The 20,253-nt window shown below is 46.9% G+C and overlaps 1 protein-coding gene across 1 annotated transcript in view; it reads right to left on the bottom strand.

Annotated features, from left to right (window-relative positions):
• The window catches only part of LOC142312217 (uncharacterized), a 231,609-nt gene that overhangs the window by 162,243 nt on the left and 49,113 nt on the right, over window positions 1-20,253 (bottom strand). The window contains exon 12 of the mRNA XM_075351124.1: window positions 18,181-19,667. Within this exon, the coding sequence (XP_075207239.1) occupies window positions 18,181-19,667 (1,487 nt within the window). The remainder of the gene's footprint in view (window positions 1-18,180; window positions 19,668-20,253) is intronic.

Raw genomic sequence — 20,253 nt, 5'->3', positions numbered from 1 at the left:
CCATTGCAGAATGTTCCACTTTTTTGCACTCATGAACTCCTGGGTAGCTTTGGCTGTATGCTTGGGGTCATTGTCTATCTGTACTATGAAGCGCCGTCCGATCAACTTTGCGGCATTTGGCTGAATCTGGGCTGAAAGTATATCCCGGTACACTTCAGAATTCATCCGGCTACTCTTGTCTGCTGTTATGTCATCAATAAACACAAGTGACCCAGTGCCATTGAAAGCCATGCATGCCCATGCCATCACGTTGTCTCCACCATGTTTTACAGAGGATGTGGTGTGCCTTGGATCATGTGCCGTTCCCTTTCTTCTCCAAACTTTTTTCTTCCCATCATTCTGGTACAGGTTGATCTTTGTCTCATCTGTCCATAGAATACTTTTCCAGAACTGAGCTGGCTTCATGAGGTGTTTTTCAGCAAATTTAACTCTGGCCTGTCTATTTTTGGAATTGATGAATGGTTTGCATCTAGATGTGAACCCTTTGTATTTACTTTCATGGAGTCTTCTCTTTACTGTTGACTTAGAGACAGATACACCTACTTCACTGAGAGTGTTCTGGACTTCAGTTGATGTTGTGAACAGGTTCTTCTTCACCAAAGAAAGTATGCGGCGATCATCCACCACTGTTGTCATCCATGGACGCCCAGGCCTTTTTGAGTTACCAAGCTCACCAGTCAATTCCTTTTTTCTCAGAATGTACCCGAATGTTGATTTTGCTACTCCAAGCATGTCTGCTATCTCTCTGATGGATTTTTTCTTTTTTTTCAGCCTCAGGATGTTCTGCTTCACCTCAATTGAGAGTTCCTTAGACTGCATGTTGTCTGGTCACAGCAACAGCTTCCAAATGCAAAACCACACACCTGTAATCAACCCCAGACCTTTTAAGTACTTCATTGATTACAGGTTAACGAGGGAGACGCCTTCAGAGTTAATTGCAGCCCTTAGAGTCCCTTGTCCAATTACTTTTGGTCCCTTGAAAAAGAGGAGGCTATGCATTACAGAGCTATGATTCCTAAACCCTTTCTCCGATTTGGATGTGAAAACTCTCATATTGCAGCTGGGAGTGTGCACTTTCAGCCCATATTATATATATAATTGTATTTCTGAACATGTTTTTGTAAACAACTAAAATAACAAAACTTGTGTCACTGTCCAAATATTTCTGGACCTAACTGTATGTCCCTTATCCACAAAAGTGCAAACTTTACATGGAACATGGCCACATTTGTAAAAACCTGTTTTCATTCATAGTTTTGATGACTTCAATGTGAATCTACAATTTTTAGAGTAATGAAAATAAAGAAAACTTTGAATGTGAAGGTGTGGCCAAACATTTGGTCTATACTGTATATATGTGTGTGTGTGTATATATATATATATATATATATATATATATATATATATATGTGTGCGTGTGTGTGTGTGTGTGTGTGTATAAATATATATATATATATATATATATATATACAGTGTGTTTATGTGTGTATGTGTATAAATGTGTGTGTATATATGTATATACGAGGAGCTCATATATAGAATCAACTCCATTCTAGTGGTATAATTTACAATGACAATCCAGCCATCTCAAGGAAATGGGGGATAGATAATGGTTTCCTGGACCAGTTGGCCAGAACCTTGAGATGCATTTGGGTGCCATGGAGTTTGACGTGGGGTTATGTTCTGAGAAGTTGTGGAGGGATTATGTGAATTTAGTTAGGCTAAAGAGTGTGATAGGCCACCCTAAAAAGATGCGTTGTTAGGGTGCGTCTAAAGCTGAGTAAGATGTGATTCATAATAATAATAATAATATAACGTTGTGTGCCGCAAGAGATACCTAACTCTCTAGAACTACAATGCCATACAGAGCAGCAGTGCAACTCAGGGGAGCTCCCGTCACCACACAATGACGTCATCAACCAGCACCATAGCCAGCATGTACTCGCCAGCATCAAGAGGACATGGAAAAAGGTAGATCAAAACAGAGCGTCATGGGAACGGGAGCGAGATGAGTATGTGTTTTTATTTTTCTTGCATGTGTATGGGATGTGTATGTCTATACAGGGGCTATGTGGGGCTTCTGCTGTATATAGGAAATTATTTGAGGTTCATACTGTTTATAGGAGGCTATGTTGGGCTCTTGCTGTATATCGGAGGAGGCTATGTGAAGGCTTATATTGTATATAGGAGCCTATGTGGAGCTCTTACTGTATAGGAGGCTATGTGGAAGCTTATACTGTATATAGGAGGCTATGTGGGGCACATACTGTATATAAAAGCTATGTGGGGATCCTGCTGTAGCTAGAGGCTATGTGGGGGATCCTGCTGTATATAGGGGCTATGTGGGAGCTCCTGCTATATGTAGAAGGCTATATGGAAGCTCCTGGTTTATATAGGAGGCTATGTGGGAGCTCATACTGTAAGAGGCTATGTGGGGCTCCTGCTCTATATAGGAGGCCATGTGGGGCTCCTGCTGTATATGGGTCATGTGGGGCTGCTGATGTATATAGGAGGTCACGTGGGAGCTCCTGCTGTATATTGGAGGTTATGTGGGACTCCTGCTGTATATAGAAGGTTATGTGGGAGCTCCTTCTGTTTATAGGTGTTATTTGGGAGCTCCTGCTGTATAAAGGAGGCTATGTGAGGCTCCTGCTGTATAAAGTGGCCATGTGAGACTCCTGCTGTATATAGGATATGTGAAGCTCATGCAGTATATAGGAGGCTTTGTAAGGCTCTACAGTGTATAGTATGCTATGTGTGACTCCTGCTGTATATAGGAGGCTGTGGGATCTCATACTGTATACAAGGGCTATGTGGGGACTCATGATTTATATAGAGGCTATGTGGGGGTTCCTGCTTTATATAGGAGGCTATGTGGTGACTCATGATGTATACAGGGGCTATGTGGGGACTCATCTGTATACAGCATGGAGGCAGAGAACTACAAAATTTACAACTGAGCCTCAAAAGGACAAGTCCAGCCTGGAAGGAGCCAATGAAAAAGTTACAATATTGGAGAGTGCGTTGTTCCCACAAATAAGATAGGCATATTTCCAGACTTCTGACAGCAAGACGCACGTCACACACTTTTCTCCTAAATTGTGAGACATGCTGTCAGGGCCGGGAAGGCTGGTAGGCCCAGGAGGTGGATCCACTGGACCTTGCACCCCACCGGGGGGCAGGGTACACGGCAGCCGGAGCACTGGCGTGGCAGGGACAAGTATAAGAAGGTCACCAGAGTCACAGAGTTCTTTAGGACAGTAAAGTAAACAGGCACAGGTACCAGGGAGCAAGGACAATAAGTCAGCAGGACACGGCACCAGGGGACCTGAGCACCTAGCTCATAAGACTATGCTACAAGACACGTTGATCAGGCCCCGTCCACATGGAAAGGCAAGTCTTATATACCCAGCACAGCCCTATGTCATTTCCTGCTTCAGGTGTGCTGGGCCTAAGACCAGGAGAGTGGGCGCGGCCTGGTCCTATACAGAACCATGTGGCCAAGACTCAGAGTCAGACTCCTGAGACCAGGAACAGGACTCAGGGGAGCAAGAGCGGGAGCTGAAGCCATGACTGGTGGACACATGGACTGGATCAGTGGGTAAGGAGTGGTGCTGGGACACGGGGAGCGTGACAGTACCCCCCCTCTATGCCCCCCCCTCCGTGCACAGTACCCCAGGGGCACCCCAGATCGAGTCACCGGACCAGGACCCAACGCAAAGGCGGGGAAGGACCGCTGACCCCGTACCGCCTTCTTGGCCGCACGACGCTTAGCCGATCTACCAGCAGTGGCAACGGGGGCAACGGGAAGCGGGGGGAAGACAGAAGCAGGACTGGGGTCGTGGACGACCGGACCGGGCATCTCGGACCGGGTACAGGACAGTGTCTCATCCTCGGTAGCCGGTGGCATCAAAGTCTCAATTGTAAGGGACTGTGGAACGACGCTGGAGTGCGTCGTCTCCTCTGGTTCCGGTGGCACCACAGGCACAAGTGACAGGAGTTGTGGTACGGCACTGGAGTGCGTCGTCACCTCTTCAGGGGTCGGTGGTTCCAACGGTTCAGGTGACAGGGACTGAGGAACAGGCTGTAGGCAGTGGTCATGACACAAGGGTCCCCAGCGAGAAATAGCGCCAGAGCGCCAACTAATGGCAGGGTCATGGAGTTGAAGCCAGGGCAGACCCAGCAGGAGCTCAGGAGCCATTCTTGGGATGACATAGAAGGCTATAGTCTCGGTATGCGAAGCGCCAACCTGGAGGTTCACGGGTTCGGTGGTAAACCGGACAGGTTCGTATAGTGGTTTACCATCCACGGAGGCAAACCAGAGGGGCTTGGCAAGCGGGATCACCGGTACCTGGTATCGGTTCACTGCAGACTGGTGTATGAAATTACCCGCTGCCCCAGAATCAATGTGGGCCTCTGCTGTGAACCTAATCTTCTCCGTCGTCACCTGGACAGTCTGCGTAACTGGAACGGAGGGGATTCCGGTGCCAAGGGTGGCGGTTCCCACCCTTCCTTGGACTCGGGGTCTTCCTGGTCTCTCAGGGCATGAGCGGAGCAGATGTGAACCGCTTCCACAATAGAAACACAGGCCCTGGGTGAGTCGCTCTGCACGGCGTTGCTCAGCTTGGCTCAGTCTGTCAATTTGCATTGGTTCAGGAAACACATCACAGGAAGGCAAGGGCGAGGGAGCGGTAGGCCTCTGCGGGGACAAGGTGTGACGGGGTGGTCGCTTCTCCCGGAATACCTCTTTGGTTCGCTCCTGGAAACGGAGGTCAATCCGGGTGGCTAAGGATATCAAAGCGTCCAAAGTCTGTGGAACGTCACGGCCGGCTAGTTCGTCCTTAATGCTGCCCGACAGGCCCTCCCAAAAGGCTGCTGTCAATGCCTCATTGTTCCAGCCTAGCTCGGAGGCAAGCGTGCGGAACTGGATGGCGTACTGGCCCACCGTCAGGGTTCCTTGGCGTAGCCGGAGGAGCGAGGAGGTAACCACGGTGGTGTGTCCTGGTTCATCAAAGGTATCACGGAAGGCCTGCAGGAATTCCAGGAGGTCGGTGGTCACTGGGTCCTCATTCTCCCACAAAGGATTCATCCAGGCCAATGCTTCGCCTTCCAGATGGGACATTAGAAAGGCCACCTTAGCTTGGTCTGAAACAAACAAATGGGGAAGCAACTTGAAATGCAGGGAGCACTGGTTCAAGAAGCCTCTGCAGGTCTTGGGATCCTCCGCATAGCGAGGCGGCGCAGCGAGGCAGAGTTGCGACGCCAAGGGGACAACAGGTTCGGTCTTAGACGCTGTCTGCTGCGTCGACGGAGACGAGGCGGCGGTCTGTAGCGTGTACAACCGGTGGTCCACAGACGTCAGGAACTTCAGTATGCGGTGTAAGGTGTCACGCTGTTGCACCAGTTCCTGGCGTAGTTCAGCCAGCTCAGACGTTTGTGCTCCGGCGGAATCCATGGCCTGATCAAACTGTCAGGGCCGGGAAGGCTGGTAGGCCCAGGAGGTGGATCCACTGGACCTTGCACCCCACCGGAGGGCAGGGTACACGGCAGCCGGAGCACTGGCGTGGCAGGGACAAGTATAAGCAGGTCACCAGAGTCACAGAGTTCTTTAGGACAGTAAAGTAAACAGGCACAGGTACCAGGGAGCAAGGACAATAAGTCAGCAGGACACGGCACCAGGGGACCTGAGCACCTAGCTCATAAGACTATGCTACAAGACACGTTGATCAGGCCCCGTCCACATGGAAAGGCAAGTCTTATATACCCAGCACAGCCCTATGTCATTTCCTGCTTCAGGTGTGCTGGGCCTAAGACCAGGAGAGTGGGCGCGGCCTGGTCCTATACAGAACCATGTGGCCAAGACTCAGAGTCAGACTCCTGAGACCAGGAACAGGACTCAGGGGAGCAAGAGCGGGAGCGGCAGCCATGACTGGTGGACACATGGACTGGATCAGTGGGTAAGGAGTGGTGCTGGGACACGGGGAGCGTGACACATGCGTAGCAGTCAATAATTAATAAGTCTCCAAAAGAAGCCCACAAACCTATCATGTTTCATATCTATAGATAGATAAAACAATAACTGGAACGATGATGGCCATATCTTCCATGTGAGGACCTGAGATCTGGAGAAAACTGAAAATCTATATTTCCCTGGAGAGTAAAAGGCACACCCAGATCCAGCCAGTCTTAGGTCACCAGGTGGGAGGGGACATGGAATGTGCAAGGATTCATAACCTCAGTGTGAGCATCTTGTGGTTCTTGTTCTCTGAGAGGTCACATGCGATCAACATGTGTGAGGAGTCCCAGGAAAACTCGTGGCTCCACAGCGCCTCCCCTGTGCAAGCCAACAGCCTGCATATTCATAAGGAATAAGGTAACTAACTGATCCATCTGTATATTTGTTTGTAACCATATCTTATCTGTTCCTGTACTTCTGACATATAATCTGTAAATACCATCTGGTATATAGTGTATTATTTAGTGTGCCCTTAAGGTGATTAAATATATAATTTAATCTTGGGCTGTTTCTTTTATCTTGAGTCACAAATCCCATGTGCGTGAGCTTGGTTTAACATTCCATGCTACCTGGGCTAGTTTCTGGCCTGATATAGTCCTGTTACCAGACCAGGCCTATATCTAACAAGGAACTGGTGGCAGACTCCCGCACTGTACCAGACCAGCAGAATTCTGTTTCACTGGGGCTAGTGGAAAGTTCCTGTGGGGTTGTGTGAAAGCTGGGTGCCACACCGGAGGTTGCATGACCTACTCTGTTCCACTCTCCATGCCTCCCTGTGCCCGGGGGAACAGGAGGTGTCAGTGCTACATTGTGCCAAGCAAACCTTATGTACCCCTTGGGGGCACGGAACGTCACGTGTTGGCGGAAGTGACGAGGTCGTCTTGCATGGCTCCGACATATTAAGAGACGTCAGGGTGGAGCTGTGAGGTGCGGTTTTGTCACGGATTGACAGGGTCGCAACCGAGCAGAGGGACGTTTGAGTGACCCTGATACTCTTGTGAAAAAGCTGTTTGAAGTAACAATTTTGTGGTAAAAATGTGTTTATTTTCATGGCTCAATTTTATAAATTTCTGTGAAGCCCCCGGGGGTTCAAAGTGCTCACTAAACATCTAGATAAATTCCTTGAGGGGTCTAGTTTCCAAAATGGGATCACTTGTGGACAAATGGGAAAATGACAACAAATAAAACTCCGGCAGGTACTTCTCGGTTGAAACTAAACACACACCTTCGCTTTCTCCAGAGACTGGTTTCTTCAAAGTGGACAGCAACCTGAATGAGATATACCAAATATGAAGTGGAGTGAAGAGCGGATATTTATAGCAGAAGGGAGTGTCTGCAGAGAAGGATAAATGGCGTGCAGGCACTACAGCAGATCTGAGATCCTTCTGGTCCCAGATCGTCCCTAGATCACATCAAGTCGTGCTACACTCGAGAGACATTCTTCTTTGGAAAACTCTTCCAGTTCCGTGCAATTCCTGGGTCGTCCTGCATGCACTGCTCTTTTGAGGGCTAGCCACAGATTTTCAGTGATGTTCAGATCAGGAGCCTGTGAGTGCCATTGTAAAACCTTGAGCTTACTCCTTTTGATGTAGTCTATTGTGGGTTTTCACATACAGTTAGGATTATTGTCCATTTGTAGAAGCTATCCTCTTATCAACTTCAGCTTTTTTACAGATGGTGTTATGTTTGATGAAATTTCATTGAATTCATTCTTCTTTCTACCAATGAAATATACCATGGGATACAACAAAACCCAAAGAATGATTGATCCACCCCCATGTTTAATGGCTGATGATATGTTCTTTTCCTGAAATTCTATGACCTTTTTTTTTTTCCACACAAACCTTTGACTATTTTGGCCAAAGTCTTCAATTTTAACTTCATCCATAATTCTTCAGGCTTATTTAGATGTTCTTTTGCATACTTCCTAAGCTGAATTGTATGGTAAGGATGCAGGAGAGGTTTTCTTCTGATGACTCTTTCATGAAGGCCATATTTGTGCAGATGTCTCTGAACAGTAAAACAATGTACCACAACTCCAGTGTCTGCTAAATCTTTCTGAATGTCTTTTGCAGTGAGGCATGTTTCTGATTTGCCTCTCTAGTAATCCTTCAAAAGCAGCTCTCAGAAACTTTGCTTGGTCTTCCAGACCTTATCTTGACCTCCTCTGTTCTTGTTAACTGCCATTTCTTAAATTTTGAACTGAGGAAAAAGTAGATTTTGGGTACTCACCGTAAAATCTCTTTCTTGGAGCCTTCATTGGGGGACACAGAGACCATGGTTGTATGCTGCTGCCACTAGGAGGCGACACTAAGCAAAAAAAGGTAAACTCCTCCTATGAAGTATACACCCACCAACTGGCAATCATTCCTCAGTTAGTGAGAAAGCAATAGGAGACAACAAGAAACAACGAACAATCTTACAGAAGTGAACATTAGACTCAACATTCAACAGTAACATGTATCCAACACAAGGGCGGGTGCTGTGTCCCCCAATGAAGGCTCCAAGAAAGAGATTTTACGGTGAGTACCCAAAATCTACTTTTCTTTATCGCTTCATTGGGGGACACAGAGACCATGGGACGTCCTAAAGCAGTCCCACGGGTGGGTCTATTGTTACTCTCAGGGCTGACCTCGGTCCACTGCAGCCTGCAGAACGTGTCTACCGAGGCTCGCATCAGAGGATGCGAAAGTGTGAACCCTGTAGAACTTCGTGAAAGTGTGGAGCGAAGACCAGGTTGCAGCCTTGCAAAGCTGCAACGCTGGAGCGTGGTGACGGACCGCCCAAGAGGCTCCCACCGCCCTGGTGGAATGGGCCGTAATCCTGAGTGGGCGCGCTCTGCCCCTTACCCGGTAGGCTTCTAGTACGGCAGAACGGATCCATCGTGCAATGGAGGACTTGGAAGCGGGGAGGCCTCTGCGCGGACCGGATGGAAGCACGAATAGAGAATCTGACCTTCTGAAATGAGACGTCCTGGAAATGTACAGGCGGAGGGCTCTGACCAAGTCCAGCTTGTGGAGAAGAATCTCACGAGGGTGAGACGGGTTCGGGCAAAAGGAGGGAAGAACAATGTCTTCGTTAAGGTGGAAAGAGGAGACCACCTTCGGAAGAAAGGACGGTACCGGCCGAAGGACTACCTTATCCTGGTGGAAGAAGAGATAGGGGGAGCGGCAGGAAAGCGCCGCTAGTTCAGATACACGCCTGATTGACGTGATGGCAACTAAGAAGGCGACCTTCCAAGAAAGGAGCATTAGAGACACCTCCTGAATAGGGTCGAAGGTGGGATGCTGAAGAACGGACAGAACTAAGTTGAGGTCCCAAGGCTCCACTGGAGGCTGGACGGGGGGAGCAGAATGAGCGGCCCCTTGCATGAATGTGTGAACCTGTGAGCGAGAGGCAATCCTCTTCTGAAAGAGAATGGAAAGAGCAGACACCTGCCCCTTAAGAGAGCTGAGTGCCAACCCCGCATCCAGACAAGACTGCAGGAAAGACAGCAGAACTGATAAGGAGAAGGTCATGGCTGCGACCTGGTTAGCTTCACGTCAGCGGAAGTAGGCCTTCCACGTACGGTGGTATATGTGGGAGGAGGAGGGTTTCCGTGCTCTAATCATTGTTTGGACGACCCTTTCTGAGAATCCTGAGGAAGTTAGTACTGCGGCTTCAACAGCCATGCCGTTAAATTGAGCGACTGTGAATTCTGGTGGAGGAATGGTCCCTGAGTGAGTAGGTCCAGGATGTCTGGTAGTCTCCACGGGACGTCGGCAAGAAGGTGCACGAGTTCTGCATACCATGGACGACGGGGCCAATCCGGGGCCACGAGAATCACCGGGACTCTTTCTGATTTGATCTTCTTGACTAATTTGGGGATGAGCGGAAGCGGAGGGAAGAGGTACGGCAGAGAGCACTGCGACCAGGGGATCGCTAGGGCGTCCGTTGCGACCGCCAGTGGATCTCTTGCTCTGGACACGAACTGGGGCACTCTGTGGTTCCAACTGTAAGCCAGGAGATCCCCACCTGGAACAGATCTGCTGGAAGATGCTGGGATTGAGGGACCACTCTCCCGCGTCGAGGCCTTCTTGGCTGAAGAAGTCGGCGGCCCAATTGTCCACTCCCGGAATGTGGACCGCTGAGATCGCTGGAATGTTCTGTTCGGCCCAGTCGAGGATCTGAGACACTTCCTTCATTGCCGCTCGGCTGCGTGTTCCGCCTTGGTGGTTTATGTAGGCCACAGTTGTCGCATTGTCGGACTGTACCCAAATTGGGTGTCCTAGGAGCAGGGTCTCCCAGTGTAGGAGAGCCAATGGAACTGACCTGAGCTCCAGAATGTTTATGGGAAGGTTCGTTTCCGGCTCAGTCCAGCGACCCTGAACTGTAAGGTCTTGGAATGTGGCTCCCCAGCCTAGTAGACTGGCGTCTGTCGTAATGACCTTCCATCGAGGGGGAAGAAATGATCTCCCTTGGAGGATGAGGGGAGAGCGTTTCCACCATTCCAGTGACTCTCTGACTCGTGGAGGGAACGCGACTGGGCGATCCAGGGAGTGAAGGGACTTGTCCCATCTTGATAGAAGGAGACCCTGAAGAGGACGTGTATGGAATTGACTGTAGGGCACCGCTTCCATTGACGCCACCATTTTCCCGAGAATGCTCATGCAATACCGGAGAGAGCAATGGGGAGCGCGTTGGAGCTTCCAAATTCCCCTGAGAATGGCCGAGAGCTTGTCCTCGGGCAGGAGAACCTTCGCCTGTGCGGTGTCGAAGACCATGCCAAGGAATGAGATGCGTTGTGCCGGGATCAGAGATGACTTTGGTCTGTTGAGCAACCAGCCGAGATGGGCTAGAGTATCCAGGGTGATGCTGAGGCTTTCGCGACACTCCGATGCCGAGGGAGCTTTGATTAAAATGTCATCCAGGTACGGGATGGCTAGAATTCCCCGGGTCCGAAGAATAGCCATGACGGTTGCCATTATCTTGGTGAAGACTCTGGGAGCCGTTGAAAGCCCGAATGGGAGAGCTGTGAATTGGAAGTGTTGATCCTGAACCACGAAATGTAAGAATCTCTGATGAGCTGGGAAGATCGGGATGTGAAAATAGGCGTCCTGGATGTCCACCGAACAAAGAAACTCCCCGGGTTCCATGGATGCAATCACTGAGCGCAGAGACTCCATGCGGAAGTGACGGAGATGGACACGCTTGTTGAGCCGCTTCAGGTCCAGAATGGGGCGGACAGTGCCATTGTTCTTTGGAACAACAAAAAGGTTTGAATAAAAACCCCGAAATCGGTCTTGAGGGGTGACGGGGGTTATGACCCCAGAATCTCGCATGGACTGGATGGCCGCGAAGAAACCTTTGGTAAGGGAGGGATCCTTGGGGGGTTTGGACTTGACGAAGCGTGAATGTGGGAGAGAAGAAAACTCTATCTTGTAGCCGTGACAGACGACGTCTCGGACCCAGGCGTCGTCTATCACGGAAAGCCACATGCTTCTGAACAGCCGGAGGCGACCGTCGACCCTGGATGAGAATCCGGGAATGGGAGCCCAGTCATGCGGAGGAGAATCTGTTGGATCTGGAGGTCTTGGACTGCTGGCCATGGGAACGCCAGGAACGCCAGTGGGGTGTTGCCTTAAAGGAGGGCTTCCGTCTCTCTTTACGTGCTGGCAACCGCTCTCGACGGGTGCTGCTGTTGGCAGTAAATTGACGAAAGGGACAAAAGGGAAAAGCCCGTCATTTGGGAGGGGCTCGAGGAACCCATCGCTGGGGAAGGAAGGTACTCTTACCCCCTGTTGCCTCAGAAATGATCTTGTCCAGCTTTTCTCCGAAGAGTCTGGCCCTGAAAAAGGGGAGACTGGTGAGGGACTTTTTGGATGCGGAGTCCGCGTTCCACGCCTTAAGCCACAAGGCTCTGCGGATTGCGGCAATGTTACCGGCTGCCAGAGCTGCAGAAGCAGCGGAGTCGAGGGACACAGTAACTAGATACTTTCCGGCTTGGGCGAACTGATCTGCCAGATCCGAGAGCTCAGGACCGGGAGCTTCAGCCAGGATACCGCGCCTGAGTAGCTTTGCCCAGGCGGAGACAGCCTTGGAGACCCAGGTGGATGCAAAGGCTGGACTGATGGCAGAACCGGAGGCTTCAAAGGCCGACTTGGCAAGGGATTCTATGGTCCTGTCAGAGGGGTCTTTAAGGGAGGCACCATCAGAGAGTGGTAAGGTGGTACTAGATGAAAGTCGGGAGATTGGAGGATCCACTGAAGGAGACGCTGACCACTTCTGGAGAAGTTCCGGTGCAAAGGGGTAAAGGACTTGTGCCCGCTTGCGCTTCTGGAAACGCTTGTCGGGATGTTCCCACTGTCTAGAGAAAATGTCCTCAAATTCCCTATGGTTGCCAAAGATCCTTGGCGTTTTTTTGGCCCTTTTGAAAGGAACCGACTGACTGGTAGGGGTTGGATCTACATCCTTTACCTCTAGGGTCTGGTTGACGGCAATAACCAGACTGTCCATCATACTGGTCAGCTTGGAGATATGTTCAGAGTCCAGATCGGAGTCCGAATCAGGGTCCTGGTCCGAATCCGGTGCTGCCGCAGATTAGGTAGGAGAGGGAGAACGTACCACTCTGGAGGCCGTGGAGGAGTTAGGAGAGCTGGAGGACGATCCCGAGAAGGACCGCTTCCTAGACCTCTTGTGCGTCCTGCCGTGCCGGGCTAGCAGCGCTGCGGGCTCAGACTCGCTCTGGGCCACCGGGGGGGCTCCAGAGGTGGAGGCGGGCAGACGCTCTATGGCTGAAACCAAGGTTTGAGATACCTTAGTTAGGTTATCCACGGACTGTGAGAGAGCTGCAGCCCACTCAGGTGTGGGGCCGAGTCCTCGTTACCGGCGGTGGGGGGCTCCGTAGTAGTCATGCTGGGGGTGCTGCAGGCTTGGCAGATGGGAGAGGACTGCCCTGAGGGAAACTTCTTTAAACAAGAGGTGCAGGCGAAGTGTAGGGCTATGGCCTGTGACTGAGAGCGGGAGGCTCTTGTGCTGGACATGGGACAGAAGGGAGAGAGAGCGAGGAGAGAGAGAACAGACCGGAGGATGCCAGGTGGATGGGGTACTGGGGAAGGAGCTGCCTCCCAGTGGCAGGGCTTACCCAGGTTCTGGCGTCCTGTGTCTGCTGGCGCTGTGTCCCGCTGGTGTGTCAGACTGCAGGCAGAGGGAGCAGAGGTGGGGGCTCCGGGGAGCTGCAGGGGTATGAGGCCGGTGGCTGCACGTGAAACGCTGCCGCCGCACAGTGTAACAGCAGGGCTGCGATGGCGCTGGAGAGGCTGAGAGCACCCGGACCGGGGGAGGAGCCGGAAAAGAGCGCGCAAAACAGGCGCGCAGCAGAGGTAAACCTGCAGGGATTGGCTCAGGGACGGCCGAGAGGAAGAGCGCCCGTGATTGGCTGGAAAGGGTGCGCAGTGAGGCCTGTTGTGACTGGCTGCTGGAGTGGGCGAGCCTGCTGGGGAGCGAGGACTCGCGCGATAGGCTGGCCGGGAGGGGGCGTGGACCAGATGGGAGCTAGGCCGGGGAGAAGCCGGGGACTAAATTAGAAGTGAGGCCGCAGGAGGAAACAGTGGACAGCGCCGAGGACGGGGCCGGGACTGTGGAGGGAGGGCGAGCGCACAGCCTGCATGGAGGGGAGCTGACCCGGGGTAAGGAGGGTTAATTTCATGGATCCTCTTCTTTTTTTTTTTTTCTTTTTTATAAACGGAGCCCCCCATGGCCCGGGGAACGGGAGGGTACCTGTCCCGACGGCTGATAGTCCCTCCTTGATCCTGGAATAGATATAGGGAGACGGGCATCGGTCGTCCTGCCTGCATGATTTTCGTCTCCCCTCCCTGATCAGGCCGGCTGTGGAAGGCGAGCGTGCAGGGGGAGGGGTGCAAGGACCATCCGCCTGTCCCTCTGTGCGGATGCCCCCCAAACCATCTTGAAAGTGTTAGGGGGGTAGGGTCCTGCCAGACAGACACGGAGGACAACGGAAGTGGCGGACAGACCCCACTTCTGTGCGACCGGTCTCTAGGGGGGAGAGCAGGGTGAGCGATTACACCTTGTCGCCCGACGAGCTGTGTCTGTAAAAGAAAAAGGGAAATATTAAAAATACAAACCTGGGGGGCTGAGAGCAGCCCCAAGTGTGTCCACCTCCTATGGACACTAAGCTTAAACTGAGGAATGATTGCCAGTTGGTGGGTGTATACTGCGTAGGAGGAGTTTACCTTTTTTTGCTTAGTGTCGCCTCCTAGTGGCAGCAGCATACAACCATGGTCTCTGTGTCCCCCAATGAAGCGATAAAGAAAATCAACTTGAAAACGCTTGGCTAGCTTATATTTGTGCCCTGCTTTGTGCGACTTCACAATTTTCATTTAGAGTACTAGGCTGCTTAGAAGAACCCATGGTTGCTGTTTTTGGCATAAGGTTAGAGGAGGCTGGGTTTTTATAAATCTGTGAAAATTGCATAACCTGGCCTTCCTAATGATGATCATAAACACACCCTAACAGGCTAATTAAGGTCTGAAAGCTTGAGCACACAAATCTCCAAGGGTGTCCAAACTTGCAAGAACAATAATTTTGTCCAGGGGTTTCCAAACTTTTGCATGCCACTGTAAAGTCAGTGATTTTGTCTGTAATGTGGAAAGTCAACAAGATGGCAGGAGACGTGTCTGTAGTAACCTGCTGAAGGTGATCTTGTCTATGAGGACATATAAAATAATGTAGGGAAAGAAGATGGGAGGAAGAAACAGAGGAAATGACGTGGAGAGGTCACTAAAATGGAAGAAGCACAGCTCCAAGTAAAGGTCAGGAAAGGCTTATGTAAAAAGATCCCTGCATATGATCCTAAGCTTCATGTATGAAAACCTTTAGAAATATTTGAGAGTTTTGCTGATCAGTTTGATTTAACAATAACCAATGATGAGGAAAATTGATTATTTAAAAAGTGGCTGTCTTTATTTCCAAATACATAGCATTAAAAAAGTCTTGTGATAGCGAGTCAGATGAGAGGTCAAATGATTGACAGACAGACTTGATTTGGTGTGAAATAAATTATAGTAGTCCAACATTTTGCTAAAGAAATTACAAATTAGACAAAAAGAATGTACATTTACTTTTATATCCATATTTCGATTGTACAGAACAGTTGAAAATATCACAATCAAGATATTTGTGAACACATTTTTTTTTTTTAATTCAGTCACATACTCTATTCCATTGAAAAGACATTTATATAAATGTACAAAACATGAAAATCAAAATCAGAAAAAAACAAATTGTTGATTATATACAGTACAATCAGGTTAAAACCTTGTAAAAAAAAAACCAGCATCAAACTCTCCTAGATCAAGTCATTCCTGTGACAAAATCAAGAAAATCACATATTCGCTATACACCTTATAACATGATTAAAATGTCATCTAAAGATCCTATTCCACAGGAAAAATGTCTGATTTTCTTTCTCTAAAGAGACAGATGACTTCCAAGGAACTTGACACTAAGAGACAGTTATTTCTCTGTGCAAAATGCAAATAAATTTATATAATTTATACAATGTGATTTTCTGGATTTTATTTGTGATATTCTGTCACGCACTGTTAAAATTAACCTACCCTTAAAATTATAGACTGTTCATGTCTGTGTCAGTGGGCAAATTTACAAAATTAGCAAGGGATCAAATACTTATTTCCATCACTGTATAAATACATATATCCACATACATACACAGTCCTGCTCATCGTTATCGGCACCTATGACATTTAAGTACATAATGTGGAATATCTACTGGAAAAAATGAATCAAGTGAAACAGCTTTTTTGTATACAGCACTCATTTTAAATACAAAAAAGCAAATGATAATATTTAAAAAAAAACAACAAAAAACTATGGGACGGAAAAATAGAAAAACCTAAAGCTTGCTGGGACACCGGCATTGGCACCCTTTACATTAAATTAGTATGGAAACACATTTTGACTCTCCTGTGGTAATTCACAAATGAGAATCATCTGTGATAAATTGTCGGTGCCCATGTGACATTAATTAGCCAATGAATGATAATATCAGTGTTTTAAAAAGCCACATGGTTGGCTCTGTTCGTTTGTCACAATGGTGAGCTAAAGGAGCTGTCTGAGGACATCAGAGCTGCTATTATTAGCAACCACAAGACTTCCAAATTGTATAAGGTCATCTTCAAAGACCTTGGTATCCCAGTTTCACCAATGCGCAATATTATTAAGACGTTTGACAAGCACGGAACCATCAAGAACCTCCCTGGACATGGGGGAAAGAGGAAAATTGACAAGAGATGTTGTCGAAGGTTGGTGTGAATGGTGGGAAAAACACCACGTCAAACATTCAAAGACTTGAAGGCCAACCTGGAACAGTCTGGCATCATGATTTCAACAAGTACCATACACCACACACTAAACCAAGTAAAGTTTTATGGGTAAAGGCCTAGGAAGAAACCATTGCTGAAGAAAAGACATAAAAAGGAACCTTGACAAAGCATAATCCTTTTGGGAAAATGCTCTCTGGACAGATGAAACAATAATGGACCTTTTTAGCAAGGCAAAGCAACAGTTTGTTTACAGATAGCGCAATGAAGCTTATAAGGAAAAAAAATTGCCATTGGGGAAAAAGAACCCTACAAACATTCAAGAGCTTGAACAAACTCGAAAGGAAGACTGGGAGAAAATACCAGCTGAGAAGTGCAAGAAGCTCATAGATGGCTACAAGAAGTGTGTGGAGGCTGTCATCAATGCTAAAGGGTGTGCAACCAAGTATTAATTAGAGGGGTTTTTATTGCTACACATGCTGTTTATTCTGTTTCTTCATTGAAACTGTAACATGTAAGTTGGCAAACAATGTTTTATTATTGTATTACTTTGGACCACTAATTAGAAAGTCTTGGGAGTATATAGCTTGGATACATTTTCATTTATTTCAGAAGATATTGTACAGTCTATGAAAGAAATGAAAGGGTGCCAATAATGGCGAGCAGCACTGTAGTATAGTTGTAACAGTTAGATTCAGTATAATTGTATTTATACCTCTAAAGTGATACTGCATCAGATGCTATACGCTAGTGTAAGCACACCCTTACATACATACACAGCTCTGCTTCATTTACATATACATACAGATCTGCAACATATGCACATTTTGATACCTACACAAGTCTGCCATAGATGCATATTTACATACACAGAGATCTGCTACATACGCACATTTACATATACATACAGATCTGCAACATATGCACATTTTAATACCTACACAACTCTGCCATAGATGCAGAATTTACATGCACAGAGCTCTGCTACATATGCACATTTGCATACACTTACACTGTGTATATATTATCTCATTTTCCAGTTCCTTCCAAGTCATGTGGTGGATGGTTCTTAAGCTGCTCACTCAGGACTGCAGCCTCTGTGGAGGTGCCAGCTGTTTCCTCGCCTGCTCAGCACCGATCCCATAGATCAGTGTGGGGCAGGATGAGAGAGCAGTTCTCTCAGTGATTGGGAAGGACACTGTCTCCTCCGTATCGAGACGCTGCATCCGGACTATAAGACGCACTCACTTATTAGGAAGATTTTATTCCTTGTAAAAAGTGCATCTTTTGTCACTCTTGCACATATTCAGTATTTGGTGAGTTTTTACATCAGTATTTGAAAGCCAAAACCAGCAGTGGGTAAAAATGGCAGAAGTGGTGTACTTGTTTCTATTATACTTTTCCTCACTCTGTTCCACTCCTTGTTTTGGCTTACAAATACTGGTGTAAAAAAGTCGCCAAATACTCATGTGCAATTGGCCTTATATTCAAAAAAATGCAGTAAGTTCTAAAGTAATTTCCCTTTCTCATTTAATTACACGACTGTTATATTTTGTACAATTTGTCAACATACTGTATATAGTTTCTCCCCGTCTGAGTTATTTTTGATGGTAAACAAAATATTATTTTCCAGTAATTCATTTTTCACATTCTAGGAATTGTAATAGCTACTTCCTCTATGGGATTTTTGATGTTTAAGAAGGTTGCATTTTTGTCGAAATCATTTCCCACATTCTGAACAGGAAAAAGGCTTATTCCCTGTGTGCATTCTCTGGTGTCTAACAAAATTTTATTTACCTGGTCAGCATTTCCCACATTGTGAACTTGAATATGGTTTCTCCCCGTGTGAGTTCTCTGGTGTAAAACAAAATATGATTTATCTGAAAAACATTTCCCACACTCTGCACATGAATATGGTTTCTTCCCTGTGTGTATTCTCTGATGTGAAACAAGCAGTGATTTATGCCCAAAACATTTACCACATTCTGAACATGAATATGGCTTCTCACCCGTGTGAGTTCTCTGATGTCTAACAAAACTTGACTTATCTGACCAACTTTTTCCACATGCTGAACACGAAAAAGGCTTCTCCCCTGTGTGAGTTCTCTGGTGTACAACAAGATGTGATTTTTTTAGGAAATATTTCCCACATTCTGAACATAAAAAAGGTTGCTCCCCTGTGTGAGTTTTCTGGTGTAAAACAAAATATGATTTATCTAAAAAACATTTTCCACACTCTGAACATGAATATGGCTTCTCCCCTGTGTGACGTCTCTGATGTGAAACAAGCACTGATTTCTGTACAAAACATTTCCCACAATCTGAGCATTTAAAAGGCTTCTCCCCTGTGTGAGTTCTCTGATGTTTAACAAGGTGGGATTTCTGTAAAAAACACTTTTCACATTCTGAACATGAATATTGCTTTCCTGAGTGAGTTTTCTGTTGACTAAAAAGAGTTGATTTCAGGTTTAAATATTTCTCACTTTCTGAATATGGATATAGTGTCTGCACTGTGTGAATTCTATGATGTGCAACAAGCTGTGATTTTTGTCCAAAACATTTACCACATTCTGTACACGAATATGGCTTCTCACCTGTGTGAGTTCTCTGGTGTCTAACAAAACTTGATTTATCTGCATAACATTTCCCACATGCTGAACACGAAAAAGGCTTCTCCCCTGTGTGAGTTCTCTTGTGTACAACAAGATGTGATTTTTTTAGGAAATATTTCCCACATTCTGAGCATAAAAACGGTTTCTCCCCTGTGTGAGTTCTCTGGTGTATAGAAAAATATGACTTATCTAAAAAACATTTCCCACACTCTGAACATGAATATGGCTTCTCCCCTGTGTGACTTCTCTGATGTGAAACAAGCAGTGATTTCCTTATAAAACATTTTCCACATTCTGAACATGAATATGGTTTCTCACCTGTGTGAGTTCTCTGATGACTAATAAGAGTTGATTTCCAAAGAAAACATTTCCCACATTGTGAACATGGATGAGGCTTCTCCCCAGATGTTTCAAAGGAAAAATTATTTCCATATTCTGAATATGAAATTGTCTGCTCTGCTTTAAGTTCAGTTTGTTTTAAAATGCTTATTTTGAAACTGTTATTTGTCTTTGTAGTCTGTAATAATTCAGAAGATAGGACCTGTTTGAATAGATCAAATGATTGACATTTACTGTGAAGGGATGATGAGATATCTGGAGTAATGGCATTCAGTTCAATTCTATTCTGTGTGATTTCGAGGTCATCTGATTTAAAAATTGAAGATGTGAGTTGTCCCTCTGATCTCCTGGTACAGTCATCTGTCAAGAATAAAACCAATTATAATGTTTGAATGAAATTTATATTTTTTTAACATTTGTACTCAAAATGTCCATAGAAATAAGTTATGTAGTAAAATTGAATTATTCACTAAGAAAATGACAGTTCACAGTCTAATAGAAGACCTTATAGCATGAACCAGTAGAGCATGGAGTTCAACTGTTTGTTCATTCTGTCTTCAAAATATTGGAATAAAAAGCCATCAAAAATGTTATGTAGAGAAAAACAATGCAAATAAAAACTTCTACTTATCCCACAAAAATAAGCCCCCATTCAGGTGTCAAAATAGTCACTACTCCTATAGATTAAATCACTGACTGTCACGGCTCTAAACTTAACAGGTGTCATAGCGTCTTAGACTGTTCACACTGCAGAGTCTGACACACCACCTGGTATTCTTTGAGATGCTCAGAGCTGGCCATTGACCAGTTGTGAGTTTACTGGTGGTCGGTCTAGCAGTTGATAATTTCTGCTGGCCTGTGAATTGCTGCTTTGGCCATGGGTTTCTGGAGACCTATCACGGCCGCCTCCACACTTTAAAATATGGTGGAATGAGCTCTTCAACAC

This window comes from Anomaloglossus baeobatrachus, chromosome 5, assembly GCF_048569485.1.
Source record: "Anomaloglossus baeobatrachus isolate aAnoBae1 chromosome 5, aAnoBae1.hap1, whole genome shotgun sequence".
Taxonomy (NCBI): domain Eukaryota; kingdom Metazoa; phylum Chordata; class Amphibia; order Anura; family Aromobatidae; genus Anomaloglossus; species Anomaloglossus baeobatrachus.
Note: the sequence above shows the minus strand (reverse complement) of the source record. Positions and strands in the feature narration are given on the sequence as shown.